Raw genomic sequence first — 20520 nt, forward strand, 5'->3', positions numbered from 1 at the left:
ATGTTGGCCAGGCTGCTCTTGAACTCCTGGCCTCAGGTGATCCACTTGCCTTGGCCTCCCAAAGTGCTGAGATTACAGACGTGAGCCACCATACGTGGTCTAGAGTGAACTTTCTTATCATGCAGGCTCAGGTAAACTGGGGCCCCTCTGGTGGCTGTGTTGCTATGAATTTCCTGGTTTATTTATTTATTTATTTGAAAACTAGCCCCTTTCAAAGTTCAGTTTTATTACGTAGCAGTTAGCACAGGTGACTCCATGCTGGTTTGGTCTGGTCTGCTGGGGGTTAGTACAGGATCAGTCTAATAATTTTTTGTTTGTTTGTTTGTTTGTTTGAGACAGTCTTGCTCTGTTGCTCAGGCTGCAGTGCAGTGGCACGATCTCAGGTCACTGCAATCTCTGCTTCCTGGGTTCAAGTGATTGACCTGCCTCAGCTGGGATTACAGGCACAAGTAGCTGGGATTACAGGCATGCACCACCACGCCTGGCTAATTTTCGTATTTTTAGTGGAGATGGGAATTCACCATGTTAGCCAGGCTGGTCTTAAACTCCTGACCTTAAGTGGTCCTCCCACCTTGGTCTCCCAAAGTGCTGGGATTACAGGTGTAAGCCACTGGTGCCCAGCCCTCATAAATTTTGTTAAACACTGTCTTCGGTGTAAGAAATGAGCTAATTGATTCAAAGACGCTCAGAAACGTTCGGCAATAGGAAGGACAAATTGCAGAAGGCAGAGGAAGGCATAAGATTGAAAATGGGGATACACTGCAAGTCTTTAGTGAGAATCCCAGGTCCCCACTCCTACCTGAGCTATCAGATTGTCCAAAGAACCAGGGTCACTCACTGCAGAAAATAAGTTTATTCTTTGGACAAAGTTCAAAGTTCTTTGGACAAAGTTCAAGGGGAAGCCTCCAGAGAAACAAGAGGGTCAACTAAAAGCTAAAGAACACTGGCCAGCGAGGAAGGAGACTAGGGGTTTAAACAATAACACTCTTTCATTGGTTACATGTCCTCGTGCAAATCATTTCACCATTTCTTAAAGAGAAGTTTAGACCAGAATGAGGTCTAAAGTAGATTTTCATAGTAAAAATACATGATTGTATTAAAAAGAAAGAGCACACCTTTTAAAATATGACTAATTTAAGTAATGAGCAACCATATGAAGTGCTTTTTAGCCAATGGAAATTCTAGTGCATTTCTTGTAACATGTAGTCCTTTCTAAAATAGCATTAGAGATTATAATCAAAATCCTCCAGTTAAGAGAATTTAATGGTTTCCCCACCCCAATGGGACCAATGATAAGAGTATGGAACAAGATATAGGGAATGGAAAGAATATGCATGCATCTAGGACTAGTGACTGCAAATATGTTACAACCCCTAAACCCAAAGCAACAGGGGAGGGAAAGACAGGTTCCCAGAACATGGAAGAGTGAGTCATTTGGAGCAGGTCACCTGAAGAGGACAAGTGACATCATGTAAAGGTAAGAGACAGTCTGACTTGGTCTTTCAGGGAGAGAGTCATGGGAATATCCTGATATCATTCTCTTCGCATCCTGCAGGTTTTGTCTGTGCTCCCTCCCCATTGGTCAACCTCAGTTGGAAGCTTGAGGTACTGCCTCTATATTCTTCCTGCTCTTGGACTCTAGGACTGCAAACAGGTAGAGAGTGGCCCTGGAGGAGAAAAAGGAAGACATCTAACATAAAAGGGCAGATGAAAAGGTATTAATCATAGCTTCAGAGGATAGGTTGTAATTCACTTTTAAAAAATAAGTTACTGGCTTTGAGACAGTAGTTAAAAAACAAGACATTCTGAAGTATAAGATTCTGGAATTTGTTCTACAATCAACCTTTTTCTGTTTCGCCTCTTGACTTGAACAAATATTGGATCATGAGTGATGGTACAAACTTTAGTATTTGCTTTTCATCCATGTAAATAATTTCTCTTTATTTTTCCCTGTTCATATCCAAATGGTTTCAGCTACACACTTGGTAGTAAGGCATGATATGCCAAAACTGTCTTGGCTGAGCACAGTGGCTCATTCCTGTAATCCCAACACTCTGGGAGGCTGAGCCAAGTGGATCCTTGGAGGCCAGGAGTTCGAAACCAGCCTGGCCAACATGTTGCAACCCCATCTCTACTAAAAATACAAAAATTTGCCGGGCGTGATGGTGTGTTCTTCCAATCCAGCTAATTGGAATGCTGAGTCACAAGAATCGCTTGAACCTGGGAGGCGTAGGTTGCAGTGAGCCAAGGTTGCACCACTGCACTCCAGCCTGGGCAACAGAGTGAGAATCCATCTCAAAAACAAACAAACAAACAAACAATCAAAAAACCAACTGTCTAATATTGTGGTTTTTGTCAGAGAACTATTTTGTCTTTACAACTGAGCAGATGCCTAAGAACACAACAACAGTATTGTAGGCAAAGAGAGAAAACAGTACATAGTACTACGTGGAGAAACACAGGAAGGGTGTATTTTGTTATATATAGAATCATTACTTGCAATTATTTGTGTATACCCTAAGTTGCCTACTGCATATGTAAATTTATGTTTCCAGATGTAATTCATTTGGTGCGCAGGACACATATATCATTTTTGAGTCTTACATCTCTAAACTCTGTCCTAAACAACATAGATCGTTTGGGATCTATACACAAATCCTATACAGTCTCAGTAGATGCCTAATTTTGAGACAGTAGTCTTATCCACACCCCGCCCCAGTTCTCCATTAAAGCCCCATCACATTAAGATAGATAAATCTCATAAGAGTGTGTACAGGAGGTCTTAAAAAGTCCCTCTTTAAGAACTTTCCTCTCTCTCTTTAATACTTGAAACTTCTGTTTCCAGTGGTCAGTTAGACATCTCCAGCTAGACAGATGCTATATTTCGGGTGCATTTCAAACGCAACACAGCCCATTTGGAACTCATTGTATTTTCCCAACTTGCCTCCTCTTCAAGTTCAGAGCATCACCATCTGACTAAGCCATCAATTTAAATCTCCTAAGCTAGAAACTTGGGAACTGTTCTCAACATTCCATTTTCCTCATCTTTTATATCCACAATCCCACAAGTTTTATATGCTCAATTTTCTAGAATACTCTAGAATACATCCTCTCCTCTCCTACTTACCACCACTAATTTCACCAAAACTGACACAATTGCCTCCTCCCTAAACTTTCTGACAGTAAATTCTCCCCCTCATCTCCCTCTTCCTTACTTTTTTCCTAAGGCATCTGTCCAGATTCCTTTTGCTATTATTTCAAATGCATATTTAATTACATCCATCTACTCCTTAAAAATCTTAATTTTTCCCTGGGGCCCACAAAAATCTTCTGCTTTGAATGCTAATTTTCACACGCTGCCCTTCTCTATTTAGTCAACCATTCTCTGATTTGCAGTCTTTTCAGACCTGTGAAAATGCATACTTTTTGTCTTTGTTTAAGCACTCTTTCCTCTTTGGGTATACTCTGTTTATCTAAATCTTTTCTATAACAGCAGCACTAAAATAATTTATTGTGTACTACTAAGGGATAGTATGCAAACCACTTTACATTCATGAGGTTATTTCAAGCACCATTTTACATTGAGGAAACTGAGGATGTAATTTGTACAAGATCACATTTTAAGCAAGCCGTAAAACTGGGATTACAATTCCGGTCTATCTCAATCCATGAACTGAACATTTAAATGCTGCCTCCTACTACTATGTATCACATAACTCATGTCAAGTTGTACAGTTATCTTTAAGCTTCCAGATCATTCTACTTCCCCTTTTCTTAATCATTCTAGTTCCCCTTCTCTCATCTCTAATCATAGTTTGTGCCAACATCAGTATTTGGTACTAAACTATTCTTTAATATTTTATTTTTGTTAAATCTTATCTCAACTAGATTGTAATTTGTTTTGTGAGAGGTAACTAAAAAAAAAAAAAAAAAAAACAACGTTACTCCACGAGGCCACAGAATAACCTTATAATAGTAAATGGTTTTGCCTTACTGGGATAGGTAGTAAGTGTGCTTTAGGTAGATTTGGTTTGTGCAAATGTAATTGCGGTTTTTGCCATCGAAAGTAATGGCAAAACCAGAATTACTTTTGCACCAACCTAAATCTCTCATTTACATATGTAATAAATACTCGATATTTGTTTTAATTAAAATAGGGCCAGACATGTGAATTATATTTAGAGGTTCTAGTAACTGAAATTTTCACAGGGGCAGAAACCCAAAATATGTATGTGCAGTTAATTTTTCTCTCTCTCCTGTGTTGGGCCATCTTTTTTTTTTCTTTTTTTCTCTCTCTCTCTCTTTTCTTGAGATGGAGGCTCACTCTATCGCCCAGGCTGGAGTGCAGTGGCGTGATCTTGGCTCACTGCAGCCTCCGCCTCCCAGGTTCAAGCAATTCTCCTGCCTCACCCTCACGAGTAGCTGAGACTACAGGCACCTGCCACCATGCCCAGCTAGTTTTCAAATTTTTTTAGTAGAGATGGGGTTTCCCCATGTTGGCCAGGCTGGTCTGGAACTCCTGACCTCAAGTGATCCGCCCACCTCGGCCTCCCAAAATGCTGAGATTACAGGCCTGAGTCACTGCACCCGGCCTTTCTCTTCTTTTTCATGATATACTACTGGTCTCGTCTGTGCTTGTAATTATTTTAGCTGTTTATTAGTTTATTACCCAAAAAAAAGATACTCTTATCTTTACGGGAATAATTAGCACCGATAGGAATATTCAAGTTACCAATTTTGGAAAATATGAAGTCCAAGTTGTCTTGTTTTCTTTTATATCCTGTCTCCCTTCTTGCGAAGACGTATTTTCATTTAAAATAAACCCACTCACCCCTACCCCAACTCCCCAGCTGTAGCAGGGAAGGATTAAGAAGGGGGCGGGGGAAAGCCCTGTTAGGTAGCGCGGCGTTGGGCCTACTTCTGAGAGTTTAATCCTAGTAGGGTCTTTGGAGTTCTTTCTTCGGAGGCGCGTAGCTCTGCATTATTTAAAACTGTTTTCCGCAAACCCGCAATCCCTTAGGCCAAAGGCACCCCTAACGCGGAAGGTCTACGAACGGAAATATCCCGAGCTAGAGAGCGGCCTTTCTGGCAGCAGCCCCGGCTCCTCCAAGGCCGGAGGGTCGGCTGGGAGCGCTGCAGGTCAGAGAGGGCGATCCCAGCTGGACCCGCGGCCTGAGGATGGGCCTGGGGCTGCCGCCTCCGCCAGGCGACGGGAAACCCTCGGACGTGGGTTTCCGCGCGAAAGCAGCATTGCGGCCAGGCAGGAAACGTGTTCGCGAAGCAGGAGGGCCCCTGGGGCCTTTCCCGGGCGACCCGACCTGCATGGCCGCGTGGCGGGAGCTTTCCTGTTGAGCGCGGTGGAGCGCGCACGTTTCCTTCAGTTCTTTCTCAGAAGTTTAGGCCGCACCCGCCCGCGCCCCCTTTCCACGATTATACAAGAGCACGCCAGGGTTTCTTATTTTTGGTGGGTTTTTGAGACCAAAGACCCCTATTCGCTAAGCCTGAGGAGGCGCCCGTCTCCTCAGCCCTGAAACGAGTCCTCAAAACGGCAACCGATGTGGGTAGCCGCGCAACCGCCCGAAACCCAAAGGCCAGAGGGCGTGCCCAGGGGCCAGGTGCAAGCGGTGGGGAAAGTAACGGCTTTTGGTAGCCCCGCCCCTCCGTCCCGCCCTCTCCGCGCCTGCCCATTTTCGTTCCCTCGGGTCTGTAACCGTCTCTCGGGCCGCTTCCTCTTTAAGGCGGAGCCCGGCGTGGATATCGCGAGATCCGGCTTGGCGCCGTGACCTCCATGTGGGAGCTCCAGCTCTATAAGTAAACACTCTGCGCGGCGCAGACATGGCCTCTTCCTCTTTTTGAGGCGGTGTCTGCGGCAGCGCCTCAGAGTGGTTCCGGTCGTCTCTTCTCAAGTCGGTTGGTCGGTAGCGCGGGCTGAGAGTCGCCGCCGCCTGTCGGGCCCGGCGTCCGGTAGGTCCAGTGCGCGCGCTCGCCCGCTTGCCGCGGAGGGCCCGAGCCGCAGGGGAAGCGGCGCGGGCCGGGCGGGGCGCGGCGCCCCGAGCGCAGGGGGAGACAAAGGGGACCGGCTCCTCTCTAGGCGCCAAGATGTGGATCCAGGTTCGCACCATTGATGGCTCCAAAACGTGCACCATTGAGGACGTGTCTCGCAAAGCCACGATTGAGGAGCTGCGCGAGCGGGTGTGGGCGCTGTTCGACGTGCGGCCAGAATGCCAGCGCCTCTTTTACCGGGGCAAGCAGGTGAGGCGCGCCCGCCGCGCCCCTCGCGAAGCCGGGGGCCGGAACAGCTGGGCTCCTCTGGACGCACAGGTCCCAGGGCTCGGTGCGCCGCGCTCTGTTGTCGCCTGGCTCCGCTGCGGGTGGGCAGCCCCCGCGAGGCGCAGCGTGCGGGGCCCCGTCCCGCCGGATGGGAGGGAGTGGGTCCCTGCCAGCCCGAACTGGAGGTGCGCCGAGCGGGGTCAGAGGTGAGGGTGTCCGGGGCGCAAATACCTGGCCGTTTGTTTTTGGCAGGACAGCGGCCGTAGGCACTGGACGCCGAGGTCCCTCGCTTCCCGCGCTCGGCGGGGCCTGGGGCCCCCAGAGGGCGGGGAGGGCAGAGGGCTCTGGCGGCCATGCCTCCGCGCGGGAGACCCGGAGAGCTGGCTGACCCGGCTGAGCGTTCGCCTCGCTTCTGTGGCTTTTCCGCGTCTTCGGCTTCTAAAAGGGGGAAAAGTCAGGCATTGAGCTTTCGAGAACCATACCTCTGCTTCCTGACTGGTAGGATTCGCGCAAACTGAAGATTCCAAGGGTTTCCAGAACTTCTGGTCCCTCTTCCTCGCCGCCTCTCCTAGGTTTGGAATGTCTCGAGGGAGGTTAGAGACCTGGGCATGAAGCAGCTGTCGGTTTAACCGGGTGCCGAGTTTACGACTGCCCAATATAGGCCAGAGTGAAAAGGAGTGTAAGACTCTTCTGCTCTTCTTCTCGCCTTCTAATACTCATCTCGTTCACGCTTTTAGCACGGCACTGAAGCATAGCCAGCGGTGCATACTTGAAGGCTGACTGTGGGCACCTCTGGTATTTTTATGGTCTGGCCAGTCTAAGATTTTTTTTTTTCGTATTCCATAAGTCTTTTACAGTCTATACCCCTAGCCACTCAGACCCATCATATTTTTCTTTGTCTTCATGTTGTTAATACACTAAAAAGTTGGCATCCTGAATTGATAGACCACAGTTTGGCTCCAGTCCTGTGATTTGAAATAAGTGTAGCTCTTTGATTCGGTAGAAGTAGCCTACAGTCGCAAACTACTTAAAAGGAATATTTTCCTCCGCTTCACAGGCTTAGTCTTCGAAGACTGTCCAGAAATTTCATAGTAACAAATTACACTTTGGTAAGGAGAGAGCTGCTTTTTTCCCCTCGTTTCTTTCTCTCTTTAAAATAATGTTATAGCACCTTTGATTTGTGTTTGCAGCCAGTTTTGTACTGACTCCTTAGTGTTTGACTTGTAAAAACAGGTATTTAGTTGTAAGCTTTGCTTTTGAAATAATTGTACACTTGTTAAATACTACCTAGATTTGTTTTGCTGTGCCTCAGGTGGCTGATATTGTTTCCTTTTGATCATAAGTGAAAAAGCATGTAATCGTCTGATGCATTTTATTTTCTAGCTAGGGACAAATAGTACATGAATTCCTAGGACACTGGTGATTTCAGCACCAGAAATAGAAATGAAGGATGTTCCTGGGCGACACCCCTAAAATCTTTATTATCAAATATGCTAAAATAATTATCACATATGGGATTGGGTTAAATTCAAGGCAACAAAGTAGACTTTCAGTAAACCTGGAAGCTCATTCCAGATTCCAGGGAAAACTGAAGATAACCGTTGAACTTCTCTTCCAGGATCCTAGTGGGTAATTCAGTACTCTGGTTTCTTCAGCCCAGTAGGGAAGAGGAATAGACCTTTGGTGCCAGCCATTAACTTGGAGACAGAAAAGGAAGGTCATTCGTACCAGCTGTGTGTTCGCTTCCTTATGAGCTGACAGGTAGCTATGTCAAGAGTGTTATCTTATCTTGGTCTTTGGAGCTCCACAGATGAGTTAGCTTACCTGTAGCAGGTAGCTACTGGATTGGCATAACAGAAAGTCCCCATCCTGTAAAATACCATGTCCTCATTGGGAAAAGGTACCCATTCTTCAAAATGCTTTACTGCCACGTAGTGAAAAACGTCATAAATGGCAGACAGTACATTTATTTTTGTTTAAGTGGACCCGCCCCCCCATACTCCATTCGTGTGTTAGGTTGCAGCTTTTAATCTTTGGTATGTATCAGAATCGCTTGTGGATATTTATTATAGATGTTCAGCTCACCCCAGAACTGCAAGTAGTTAAATTTAACAAGACCCCACGGGAGATTCTGATAACACCAGAGTTTAGAAAATGAATGTTGAGAGAGAGTCTCCTACTAGTCTCTTACTATTCAAAGTATGGTCCCTGGATTCTCAGGACCAGCAGCATTGGCTTTACCTGGAAACCTCACGCCAGACCTACTGAAGCAGAATCTGTATTTTAACAAGATCTCCAGGTGATCTGTATGTAAATGAAGTTGGAGAAGCAGTGTTAATTGACTCCACTTTTTTTTTTTTTTTTTTGAGCCGGAGTCTTGCCCTGTCGCCAGGCTGGAGTGCAGTGGCGCGATCTCGGCTCACTGCAACCTCCGCCTCACGGGTTCAAGCGATTCCTCTGCCGCAGCCTCCCAAGTCGCTGGGACTACAGGCGCTCCACCTCTCCCGGCTAATTTTTTGTATTTATTTTAGTAGAGACGGGGTTTCACCATTTTGAACAGGATGATCTCTATCTGGGACCTCAGGTGATCTGCCCACCTCGGCTTCCCAAAGTGCTGGGATTACAGGCGTGAGCTACCGTGCCCGGCCTTGACTCCACTTTTGAGTGTCAAAGTGGAAACCTGCAATACAAAGCTATAAGTTCTGGTTAGAGTGGGATAACATGCTGTGAACATTCTTACCTGGGAAGTTGAGTTTGAGGAACGCGGGGATTGGGTCTTTTTAAGGAAGAGTTATGTTGGTGAATCTTTAAATCTTTTGAGAATCCAGAGCTTTCCCTATTTTAAAGGATTCCCTCTCCTGTCATTCTTTCACTCCTTACCACTGTAGAGATGGCCTTAAAATAGATAATAATGTGGGGCATGAACCATAGTTGAAGAAAAAAGTTGCCCCTCCCCCTTGGCTTTCACACAGAATATAAAAGTACTTGCTTGTTTAAAGAAGTATTGATGTATATATTATATGTGATGTATATAATATATATAATATGTGATGGATACATGAAAGTTATTAACTTATGCCCTTCACTGGCAGCGCTCGTCAGTAGTTGCTTGGGAATGACTTCCCACTGCCCTCTCAGCCACTTCCACTTGGCATTTGCTTTCTAGTATTCCCTTGCATTATTGTTGTAGTTCCTCTTGTTACTTGGAATTTCTTCTTTCAACTCAGTAAAATTTAGAGAGTGGTCTGACAAAAAATCCTAACAATTTTTGCTGCTTAAGTATTGTAAATCCTGCATCCCCATCTTCAAGTATGGCAGTTCTCAAACATTTACTTTTGAGACATTGGTGGACCTAAGTTACATCCTTCTGACTCATATATTTGTAATTTCTAAATGACCGCTTCCTTTTTTCCCTACTTAGAGCATAATTTGAGTGTCAGAGATAACTTTCAGTGTTCTTTCATTAAATATGGAAGAACTTCAGTACTTTTCAAGTAAATCATCTCAACACTTCACAGCTCTTCATAGTATGTGAAGCTTTGTGGAATAAAGTTGTGTGAAACTTGTTATTGCAGTAGATAAATGGTCACTATTGTAGGAAGACTGAAGGAGTACCTATGAATTAGGGAAGGAGTCGATAATCTGGGTTTAAAAAGCCTGTCATAGCAAGCATGAGGAAAGGTGGTTATATGTCACTGTGGATATAACTTATTATAGGGCCTCATGCCTTGATGTGCTTAGACATTTGCTTAGAGACATATGCTCTTACGACATTTTTTCCTGTCAAATCAAATTTTAAAAAGTACCACTTGAAACAGCTTGTATTTACTCATGACAGTCATTGAGTAGAAACTAACCAGGAGTTGAATGTAGAAACACCCTCAACGTCCCTCTGACTCTGGTTCCCCAAACCTAAGTGGAAAAATGTTCTTTCAGTTTCCAGCAGTTGTTTTTTTTTTTTTTTTTTTTTTTTTTTTTTTTTTTTTTTTGAGACGGAGTCTCGCTCTGTCACCCAGGCTGGAGTGCAGTGGCCGGATCTCAGCTCACTGCAAGCTCCGCCTCCCGGGTTTACGCCATTCTCCTGCCTCAGCCTCCCGAGTAGCTGGGACTACAGGCGCCCGCCACCTCGCCCTGCTAGTTTTTTGTATATTTTTAGTAGAGACGGGGTTTCACCGGGTTAGCCAGGATGGTCTCGATCTCCTGACTTCGTGATCCGCCCGTCTCGGCCTCCCAAAGTGCGGGGATTACAGGCTTGAGCCACCGCGCCCAGCCAGTTTCCAGCAGTTTTATCACTTTAACTGCTATCTTCATTTTTGGAAATATCCTGCTAGTTAATTTGCATGTTTTATACTGTTAGAGTTTTTATTATCTTTAAACACTTCCATTTAAAAATAGTCATAATGTTTATCAGTTCTATGTTATGCTTTTTCAGCTCCTTCAGAATTAGTGAGGTATTTTGTTTGAGTTTTTTTGTGGGGGCTGTTGGAGAGTGTCAAAATGATGGTGTGAATGCAGTGTTTGCTCCTTGAGTTTTTTGGGGTTTTTTTTCTCGTCTATGGGAGTTCAAGACTAGAGGGTGTTCCTTTTTTTTGTTTTTTGTTGTTGTTGTTTAGGGGGTGTTCTGTTTTGTTTTGTTTTTAACCAAGGAAGCAACATTCACATGCCTATCCTTATTAAGGCTTATTTGCTTACTGACTTGGGATACTGCTTAGGCTTGTTTAGAGTGAGCATGCTAACTTGTGAGGTAGTACATAATTTAATTCCCTGACTGGGAAACTTGTGAAATTCTTGATCCCTTGTTCTGCTTGACAAATACGAATACCTATAGTGTTTGAGATTGTGCTTGTTGGGTTCTTGGACCACCAGATTTCAAATTACTGATCTAGTAGATTAAAAGTTTTAAATTCCGGACTTAACTTTTATTTCCTTTTGGTTGACTTCTCAAATACGGTGTTACTTTGTTAGAGTTGTGAATGTTGAAAAGTAATACATATGAAGAGTAGAAAATGAGCAATTTAAAAATCGGTTATGTTTCTGGGAAAGTGATAGTTCTGGCCTGAAAGGAGTTTAGTTTTCTTGTTTCATTGTATCATAGTGAAATTGCCAACTGAACTTTATAAAGAAACAAAATGGAGACTTAATTTTCTAGGGCTGTTGTATTAATGTAGCAAAACCTGGGTGGCTTAAAACAATAGAAATTTACCCTCTCACAGTTCTAGAGGTCTACCAAGTTGTCAGCAGGACCATCCTCTGATAGCTCTAGCGGGGAATACCCTTTACACTTTGCTGGAAATTTTCTTTCTTGGCTTGTATTAAGTACATCACTCCATTCACAGGGCTGCCTTTTTCCTGTGTCTTCACATTGTCTTCCTGCTGCATCTTTCCGAATGTCCCCTTATTATGAGGACACTAACCATGTTGGATTAGGGCCCTAATGGCTTTGTTTTAACTTAATTACCTCTCTGAAGACCCTAACTCAAAGTGAAGTTACATTCTGAGGTACTGGTGGTTAGGACTTCAACAAAAAATTTTGGCAGGGACATAACTTCCTTAGCCCATAACAGTAGATTTTGCATTTCTTTTGTTAAATTTATTTCCTGATTAGCTCTTTAAAAGACTCTGTTTCCAAATAAGGTTACATTCTCAAGTACCATGGATTAGAATTTCAACCCATAACCCTTGCCAAAATATGGGTGGGTTGCAAGATAATTTATTCACTATTCATCCTGGAAGACTTCTTGATAAAACGTTGTAATTCTTGCAGATGGATAGAATTAGAGAACTTCAGGCAAGTGGAGTAGCATGAGCAAGAATTAGAATTATTCCTTCTTGGTTATTTTTCTGCTTGACTTAAAAAATAAAAACCTACTGATAATGCTTTATTTTGCTCTGTCGCCCAGGCGGGAGTGCAGTGGCCGGATCTCAGCTCACTGCAAGCTCCGCCTTCCGGGTTCACGCCATTCTCCTGCCTCAGCCTCCCGAGTAGCTGGGACTACAGGCGCCTGCCACCTTGCCCGGCTAGTTTTTTTGTATTTTTTTTTTAGTAGAGACGGGGTTTCATCGTGTTAGCCAGGATGGCCTCAATCTCCTGACCTCGTGATCCGCCCGTCTCGGCCTCCCAAAGTGCTGGGATTACAGGCTTCAGCCACCGCGCCCGGCCCCTGATAATGCTTTAGAAAGATAAAATATTTAACTTAATGTTTTTTTTTTAAAAAGTGAAACACTGATCTGATGACTTAAAGTCTTTATGAAAAATGAGGTCATAAAACAACTTTGAAAATTCACATTTCTTGAAGTTGATTCAAGCACTGATTAAAAATAAAACTTGATGAGAAATTAAATCTAGTTTAGAGTTTTTCTGTGTAGGTCATAAGGTCACAGCAACCATGAAACATTTTGGGTTTGATTGATTGACTGATTTAGAAACAGGGTCTCACTCTGTTGCCCAGACTTGAGTGCAGTAGCATGATCATGGCTCACTGTAGCCACGACCTCCTGTGCTAAAGTGATCTCCCGCCTCAGTCTCCTGAGTAGTTGGGACCACAGGCATGTGCAGCCACACCCGCCTAAGTTTTTTATTTAATTTATTTATTTTTATTTTTTGTAGAGATGGGGTTACCCAGACTGGTCTGGAGCTCCTGGGCTCAAGAGATTCTCCCACCTTGACTTCCCAAAATGTTGGGATTACAGATGTGAGGCATGGAACCCAGCCTTTTTTTTTTTTTTTGAGACAGAGTCTCTCTCTGTTGCCCAGGCTGGAGTGCAGTGGCACAATCTCGGCTCACTGCAACCTCCGCCTCTGGAGTTCAAGAGACTCTCTTGCCTCCGTCTCCTGAGTAGTGGGATTACAGACGCACCACCACGCCTGGCTAATTTTTGTATTTCTAGTGGAGACATGGTTTCACCATGTTGGACAGGCTGGTCTCGAACTGCTGACCTCATCATCTGCCCTCCTCGGCCTCCCAAAGTGCTGGGATTATAGGCGTGAGCCACTGCGCCTGGCCCATTTTTTTGTTTTAATGGCTAGCAGTGTTCTCTGTAGTGAATATGGAGTAACTATTAAGAATTTATTGGGGTCCAGAGAAGACACTGACATCAGAGGCCATTAAGTAATAAGAATGGTTTTAAAATTTCTAAATTGGAGTGCTATGGATTTTAAGTTTCGCTAGGACATTTGAGCAACTGAAAACGTAGAAAGATACATTTTAGAGAAGCATTTCAGTATTCTTTCTTTATTTTCTAGTTGGAAAATGGATATACCTTATTTGACTATGATGTTGGACTGAATGATATAATTCAGCTGCTAGTTCGCCCAGACCCTGATCATCTTCCTGGCACATCTACACAGATTGAGGCTAAACCCTGTTCTAATAGTCCACCTAAAGTAAAGAAAGCTCCGAGGGTAGGACCTTCCAGTCAGCCATCTACATCAGCTCGTGCCCGTCTTATTGATCCTGGCTTTGGAATATATAAGGTATGTTGTTTTCTTCAGACTTACTGTTGCGAGAATACAAATAAATTTCTTTTGTGTTCAGGATGTTTTGAGTAAGTAAACAGTGATTGCCATTTGAAAATAAAGATTGGGATGTTAATATAGTAACTTTTAAAAGTAGTCTTTTAAAAATTGATATGAAATACGTAGACAAATGTACAAGATGTATATGTACAGTTTAAAGAGCAGTAAAGGAAATAATTGTGTAATTGCACCAAGGTTAAGAAGTAGATTGATTTGAAATACTTTTTTTTTTTTTTGATATGGAGGCTTGCTCTGTCACCCAGGCTGGAGTGCAATGGTACAATCTTGGTTAACTGTAACCTCTGCCTTCCAGGTTCAAGCAATTCTCCTGTCTCTGCCTCCTGTGTAGCTGGGATTACAGGCGTGCACGACCACACCCAGATAATTTTTGTATTTTTAGTAGAGACAGGGTTTCACCATGTAGGCCAGGCTGGTCTCAAACTCCTGACCTCAGGTAATCCGCCCACCTTGGCCTCCCAAAGTGCTGAGATTTCAGGGGTGAGCCACCTTGCCCAGCCTTAAATACCTTTTTAAAGCCTCGTATGTGTCCCTATCGGAACACTTCTCCCTTTGTCTCCCTAAGAGGTAAACTGCTTATTCTGACTTTTATGCTCATTTTGTTTTTCTTTAGTTTTGCTACTTACGTATATTTCTCTAGGCAGTATGTTTTGTCTATATTTGAATTTTATATGATGGAATTCTACTTTTTCTCAGCATTGAAAGATTCTCTGCATATAGCTGTGTTTTATTGCTTTTCACTATTATGTCATTCCATTTTATTAACATACCACAGTATATTTAATTTAATGCATAGATACCTGGCCTGTTTCCAGTTTCAACTGTTTTAAACAGTGCTGTTTTGAACCTTCTGTTATCCTGGTGCGTACGTTCAAGAATTTCTACCTAGGATTAGAAGTGCTAGTTGTTCACCCACAGGGTACTGCCAAACTGCTATACTTCATTCCATTGGTCTATTTGTCTAGCTCTGTTCCTATACTGTTCTGAGTACTGTGGCCTTATGGCCTGTTTTGATCTCCCTTTCTCCTATCTCCCCAATTTCTTTTCACGTTCAGGGTCTCTTGGTTTTCTTGGCTTTTAGTATTTGGATACAAAAACTGTAGAAATAGCATGTAAAGCTCTACAATAATCTGATGGGATTCTATGGGGATTGCATCTATAGATGAGCTTGGAGAATCGACATCTTTACAATGTCGAGTCTTTTAATTCATGAATAGACTTCTCCATTAACTTAGATCTTTTCTTTCTTTCTTGTATTTATTTTATTTATTTATTTATTTATTTATGTGAGACAGGATCTTGCTTTGTCATCCAGGCTGTACTGCAGTGACGTGAACACGGCTCACTGTAGCCTTGACCTGCTGAGGTCAAGTGATCTTCCTGCTTGGCCTCCCAAAGTGCTAGGATTACAGGCGTGAGCCACCGTGCCCAGCTAACTTGGATCTTTGACATCTTAATTAGTTCTCTCTTTACATATTTAATATTTTGCTTTATTTCTGGTAGCTTTGTTTTTGATGCAATTATTATATATAGTTATCTTCTAAAATAGTAATCTGTTTGCTGTTATGTAGAAATGAAATTGATTTGACTTTTGTAACCAGCAACTTTTCAAAGCTATCTTTGTAACTTCTTAATTCTTATCAGTTGGGATAAATGGGCACCTATACTGTTTTTCAAAGCATTTAAGACCAAAAATTGAAAATCGGTAGATGAAGTAAATTATTCAAAATTATTCAAATGGAGATAATTTTGGATATATGGAAAAATGCCAACAGATATAAATATGTATATGGAAAGATTAAGAAGAGATAGAACTATGTTTCCAAAGAAAGTACCAGGCTTGGGTTGCTGAACTGTTTTAAACCTATGAGGAGTAGATCATTATAATGTTACCTAAATTTACCTACAACATAAAGAAGGAAAGCTTCCTATTGCTTTATAAATTGAGTTTAATACTGATACTAAAACATGACAAAAAGCACATCAGCATCACTAACATTGATACAAAACGTAAGTTCTAGTCAGCAAATAGAATTATGGCTATATTCACTGATTTACCTTGCTTTTAAAAATTATGGCTGCTTATTAAAAATATATTACTTAAAGCACATATGGTTTGTCAGGATGTGGGGACAGTTCATTATTTTAAAATGTTTCAGTATAATTCATTGTACTAATAAACCAAAGAAAACAAATTAATTTAAAATGTTTTCTGCATTTAAATACAAATTTGAGTCATTTGTGATTAAAAAAAAAAAAAACTCTTGGCTGGACGCGGTGGCTCACGCCTGTAATCCCAGCACTTTGGGAGGCCGAGGCAGGTGGATCATGAGGTCAGGAGTTCAAGACCAGCCTGGCCAAGATGATGAAACCCCATCTCTACTAAAAATACAAAAAATAAGCTGGACACGGTGACTGGTGCTTGTAATCCCAGCTACTTGGGAGGCTGAGGCAGAATTGCTTGAACTTGGAGGGTGGAGGTTGCGAGATTGTGCCACTGCACTCCAGCCTGGGTGACGGAATGAGACTCTGTCTCAAAAAAAAAAAGAACTCTTGATAAAAGGAATAGATAGCATAGGTTAATATCTTAAACTACATTCTATACCAATATTCCCTTTAAAGACAAGCCAGATGAGGAAGCCAATTAATGCTTCCTTATTTGACATCTTTTTGGAAGTACTAGATAATGCAATTAGGCAGGAGAACAAAATAAAGTGTAAATATTAGAGAAGGCAAAATTATAGCCTATACCTGGGAAAGCTGAGAAAATGTTTTAGAAAGTTATGAGCAATCACTAAAGTGGCTATCTTCAAAGTTAACATTGAGCTACTGATAGCTCAAGGAATTACTACGTCAATTAGAACAGGAAAAAAATTGCAATAACAAGAGGTAAAATCTGGGAATAAGTTAAGACTTATGTAAATTAAAATAGTGCTATGTAGTGGTCACAAGACAGAATTTTTAGCACTGAAAGCCAGCTTGCCATTTTTTTCTATATTACTCTGATTTCATCCACCTTTTAAATACCAGTACTTTCTGCATTTTTTACATTATTACTTTTTTATTTGTGTTACCACCTCCGTCATTGCTTTTAAAATAAACTTATTTTAGAACAGTTTTGGATTTACAGCAAAATTGAAGATAGTAGAGAGAGTTTCTGTATATCGCACACCTAGTTTTCCCTGTTAACATCTTAAGTTAGTATGGTATATTTGTTGAAATTAATGACTCTTATTTTCTTAGCTTTTACCTCATGTCCTCTTTCTGTTCCAGAATCCCACTAGGATACTATACTGTATATAGTTTTTAAATCTCCTTTGACATTGACTGTGACAATTTCTTGGGTTTTTTTTTTTGTTTGTTTTTTTGTTTTTCCTGATTATGTGACCATTTTGAAGAGTTCTGGTCAGGTATTTTGTAAAATCTCCCCCATTAAGATTCATTTGTTTTCCTTATTTGTCTGCGTTTGCTTTGGGGAGGAAGACCGCAGAGGTGTTTTCATCACGTATAAAGAGCACATACTATCAATATTCTATTTGCTAAGTATAACTTAGGTTTTACATCAGTAATAACATTAATACTGATGTGAACCTTAATCATCTGCTGGGGTAGTGTTGGTCAAGTTTCTCCTCTATTAAACTCACCCCACACCCCTTTCCTGTCTTTCCATACTGTACTGTTTAAGAGAAAGTTACTGTACAGTCCACACTTAAGGAGTGGGAAGTTAATGTACGCCCTCTACAAAAATTATTTAAAATTATTCAACATGGGACGTGTATTTATTCAGACATTTACATCAGTATGGACTCATGCTCAAATTGTTACACTTTTGGCCGTTCGAAACTCATTTATTTGATGACTGTGTCCCTTTGACATACCCCTATATCCCCCATTATTGTGGGCGTTTTGTTTTTCTTAAGCATTATCTTACTTTCTGGCACTACAGCATGCTTCAGGTACATCTTGTGTATTTCCTGCTTCAGTCCTAGAATCAACCATTTCTCCAAGGTTCCTTTAATTGTCAAATGATAGGGGTCGGGCACGGTGGCTCACGCCTGTAATCCCAGCACTTTGGGAGACCGAGGAGGGTGGATCACTTCAGGTCAGGAGTTTGAGATCAGCCTGGCGAACATGGTGAAACCCCATCTCTACTAAAAATACAAAAAAAAAAAGTTAGCTGGGCGTTGTGGCACATGCCTGTAATCCCAGCTATCGGGAGGCTGAGGCAGAAGAATCTCTTGAACCCAGGAAGCGGAGGTTACAATGAGCCGAGATCGCACCACTGCACTCCAGCCTGGGTGACTGAGACTTTGTCTCAAAGTAAATAAATTTAAAAAAATAAAACGAAGATCTTGGCTCTAGGTATGCTTCTTACTATTGGTGTGTCATTGCTTTTAGAGCCTTCAGCAGACAGCAGGTAAATAATACATATTTGTACTAACCTATGTATATGTACATCTATGAATATTTACGTAACCGTCTGTATATTAAGCTTACAATATTACTTTTCATCTTTGACCAGAGTTTACAGTCGGCTGCTTTTGAATTGATTGTTTTGGCAGTGACAGGATGAATTTGCTTTCAAAGGAGGGCCAGTTTATGTATCTGCACGTCTGAGATTAATCAAGGTTCAGCAGTTCAGGTCAACTTAAATTTCTGTTTAGCAAACTTCTCAGTACCCCACTATTCCTTCCTCTTCCCTCCCCAGTCTAATTCAGAAGAGCATCATGAGAAATTACTTCTCTCAGCAGGTCTTTGCTTTTTATTTTGGGTGTTAGTGCTTTGGCTGTGAACTACAGAATTTAAACTCTATTTGACATCTCTTCTATTTCCTATTATTGTGTAGTATAGATGTTAAAGACTTGAGCTTTGTCATGAGACCTGGTTTCAAATTTCAGTTCAGCTGCTGCTTGGTTATACAATTTGGGAAGTAAATTTTACATTAAGGCTCCCTTTCCCCGTTTAGGAGCCCATAGGAATCTAGTAATTCTCAGAAGGCTGCTGTTCATACAGTAATAAATTTAGAGCTGTGTTTAGTCTTAGTTGAAGCTACTGTAGATTTATTTACTTTTGGAGGGATGAACCTTAGTAATTGTCATAGGTATTTGAAATTTTGATACCACTACCGCATATGGAGAGCCTATGAAAGATTGTACAGAGGCTGGGTCCATCCATTCACATTGTGTGTGCATTTAACATAAATTGAATCACACCGGGTCTAGATTGGGAACTAATTTTCTGCAATAAGATGGACGTTCGAACCTAAGTTGTTTTTAATTTTGGTTTTTGTATATGGAAGTTTTTTATGATACCAGAAACAACGTACTTTTCAAATGGCTGTCATCCTGGCCTAAATGATGACGGTTTAGAATGATGATGGTAAGCCTTTACAGTTTAGCTGAACATGTGGCACTGTTAAACTTCTTACATGTTTTCTTATGCTTATTGTATAATAGAAAGTACCGGAAAGCGGAGAATTATCATTGATATCTTAGTATATTATTTCTTTTGTCCGTAGTACAGTTTTTGATGTTTAACCTTTTTGATTATGAAATGTATTAGACAATATGAAGAGTACGATCAGTGTCTATAAACACCACCCAAGTTATGAAATAGAATAACAATACTCCCAGGAACTTACCAGGTGCCTCCTCCTGATAACTCCCTCTTCCCTAGTTGTAACTGCTACCCAGACTTCTATGGTAATCATTTCTTTGTTCTTTACTAACTTTCTTATTAATGTTAACCTTTAACAGCATGTTAATAATCTTTAACTTATTTATGCAACCCTAATCCCTCATTTTCTGGTTTCTGAACTTAATGTAAATAGAACCATATTGCTTTTGCCTTTTTTTTTTTTTTTTTTTTGAGACAATCTCATTCTGTCACTCGACTGGAGTGCAGTGGCATGATCATAGCTTACTGCAGCCCCAACCTTCTGGGCTTAAGCGATCCTGCCACCTCAGCTTCCTGAATAACTGGGACTACAGGTCTGTGCCACCATACCCAGCTAATTTTCAATTTTTTTGTAGAGACAGGGTTTCACTATGTTGTCCAGGCTGGTCTTGAACTCCTGTGTTCAAACAGTCCTCCTGCCACTTCCTCCCAAAGTGCTGGGATTACAGTGTGAGCCATCACACCCAGCCCAGCATTTTAAAATTTGTAATTAAAGAAAGATGGGGCTGAGTGTGGTAGTTCATGCCTGTAATCCCAGCACTTTGGGAGGCGGGGGACAAGTGGATCACTTGAGGTCAGGAGTTCGAGACCAGCCTGGCCAACATGGTGAAACCCCATCTCTGCTAAAAATACAAAAAGTTAGCCACTGTGGTGGTGGATGCCTGTAATCCCAGCTACTCAGGAGGCTGAAGCAGGAGAATTGCTTGTACCTGGGCGGCAGAGGTCTCAGTGAGCCAACATCACGCCACTGCACTCCAGCCTGGGCAACAGAACAAGACTTCGTCTCAGAAAAAAAAAAAAAAGGGAAGATGGTACAATGAGAGAACGATTTTCAGAGTTGGAGAACCTGTGTTCTCAGCTTAACACCCACATTTTTTACCTGTGTCTCTCTTGAGCAAATGTATTTCTTGTCTGAACCTCATTAGAAAATGGGAATTATTTTGTATTATAATTAAAGGAGGTAAAGTATGTATTGGTTAACTGCTAATGTTTACTAACAGTATGGTAATAAGACTATACTCTGCGGTTTTTGTTTTTGA

The 20520-nt window shown here is 41.9% G+C and overlaps 1 protein-coding gene and 1 long non-coding RNA gene across 5 annotated transcripts in view; one reads left to right on the plus strand and one right to left on the minus strand.

Annotated features, from left to right (window-relative positions):
• Positions 1-838: 838 nt before the first annotated feature.
• Positions 839-5703, minus strand: LOC139358131 (uncharacterized). The gene is made up of 2 exons (XR_011612541.1): positions 4733-5703; positions 839-1667 (listed from the first exon to the last, which is right to left on the minus strand). It is a non-coding gene; the product is annotated as an uncharacterized lncRNA (long non-coding RNA).
• A 91-nt stretch (positions 5704-5794) lies between these two features.
• Positions 5795-20520, plus strand: part of LOC105489144 (ubiquitin like with PHD and ring finger domains 2) — a 98033-nt gene continuing 83307 nt past the window's right edge. Inside the window, exons 1-2 of one of the 4 annotated variants that reach the window (XM_011753835.2) lie at positions 5795-6252; positions 13514-13744. In XM_011753835.2, the coding sequence (XP_011752137.1) occupies positions 6100-6252; positions 13514-13744 (384 nt within the window). In that variant the 5' untranslated portion in view covers positions 5795-6099. The remainder of the gene's footprint in view (positions 6253-13513; positions 13745-20520) is intronic. The other 3 variants (XM_011753837.3, XM_011753836.3, XM_071077762.1) reach the window with 3 other exon arrangements.

The sequence above is a fragment of the Macaca nemestrina genome, chromosome 14, assembly GCF_043159975.1.
Source record: "Macaca nemestrina isolate mMacNem1 chromosome 14, mMacNem.hap1, whole genome shotgun sequence".
NCBI lineage: Eukaryota > Metazoa > Chordata > Mammalia > Primates > Cercopithecidae > Macaca > Macaca nemestrina.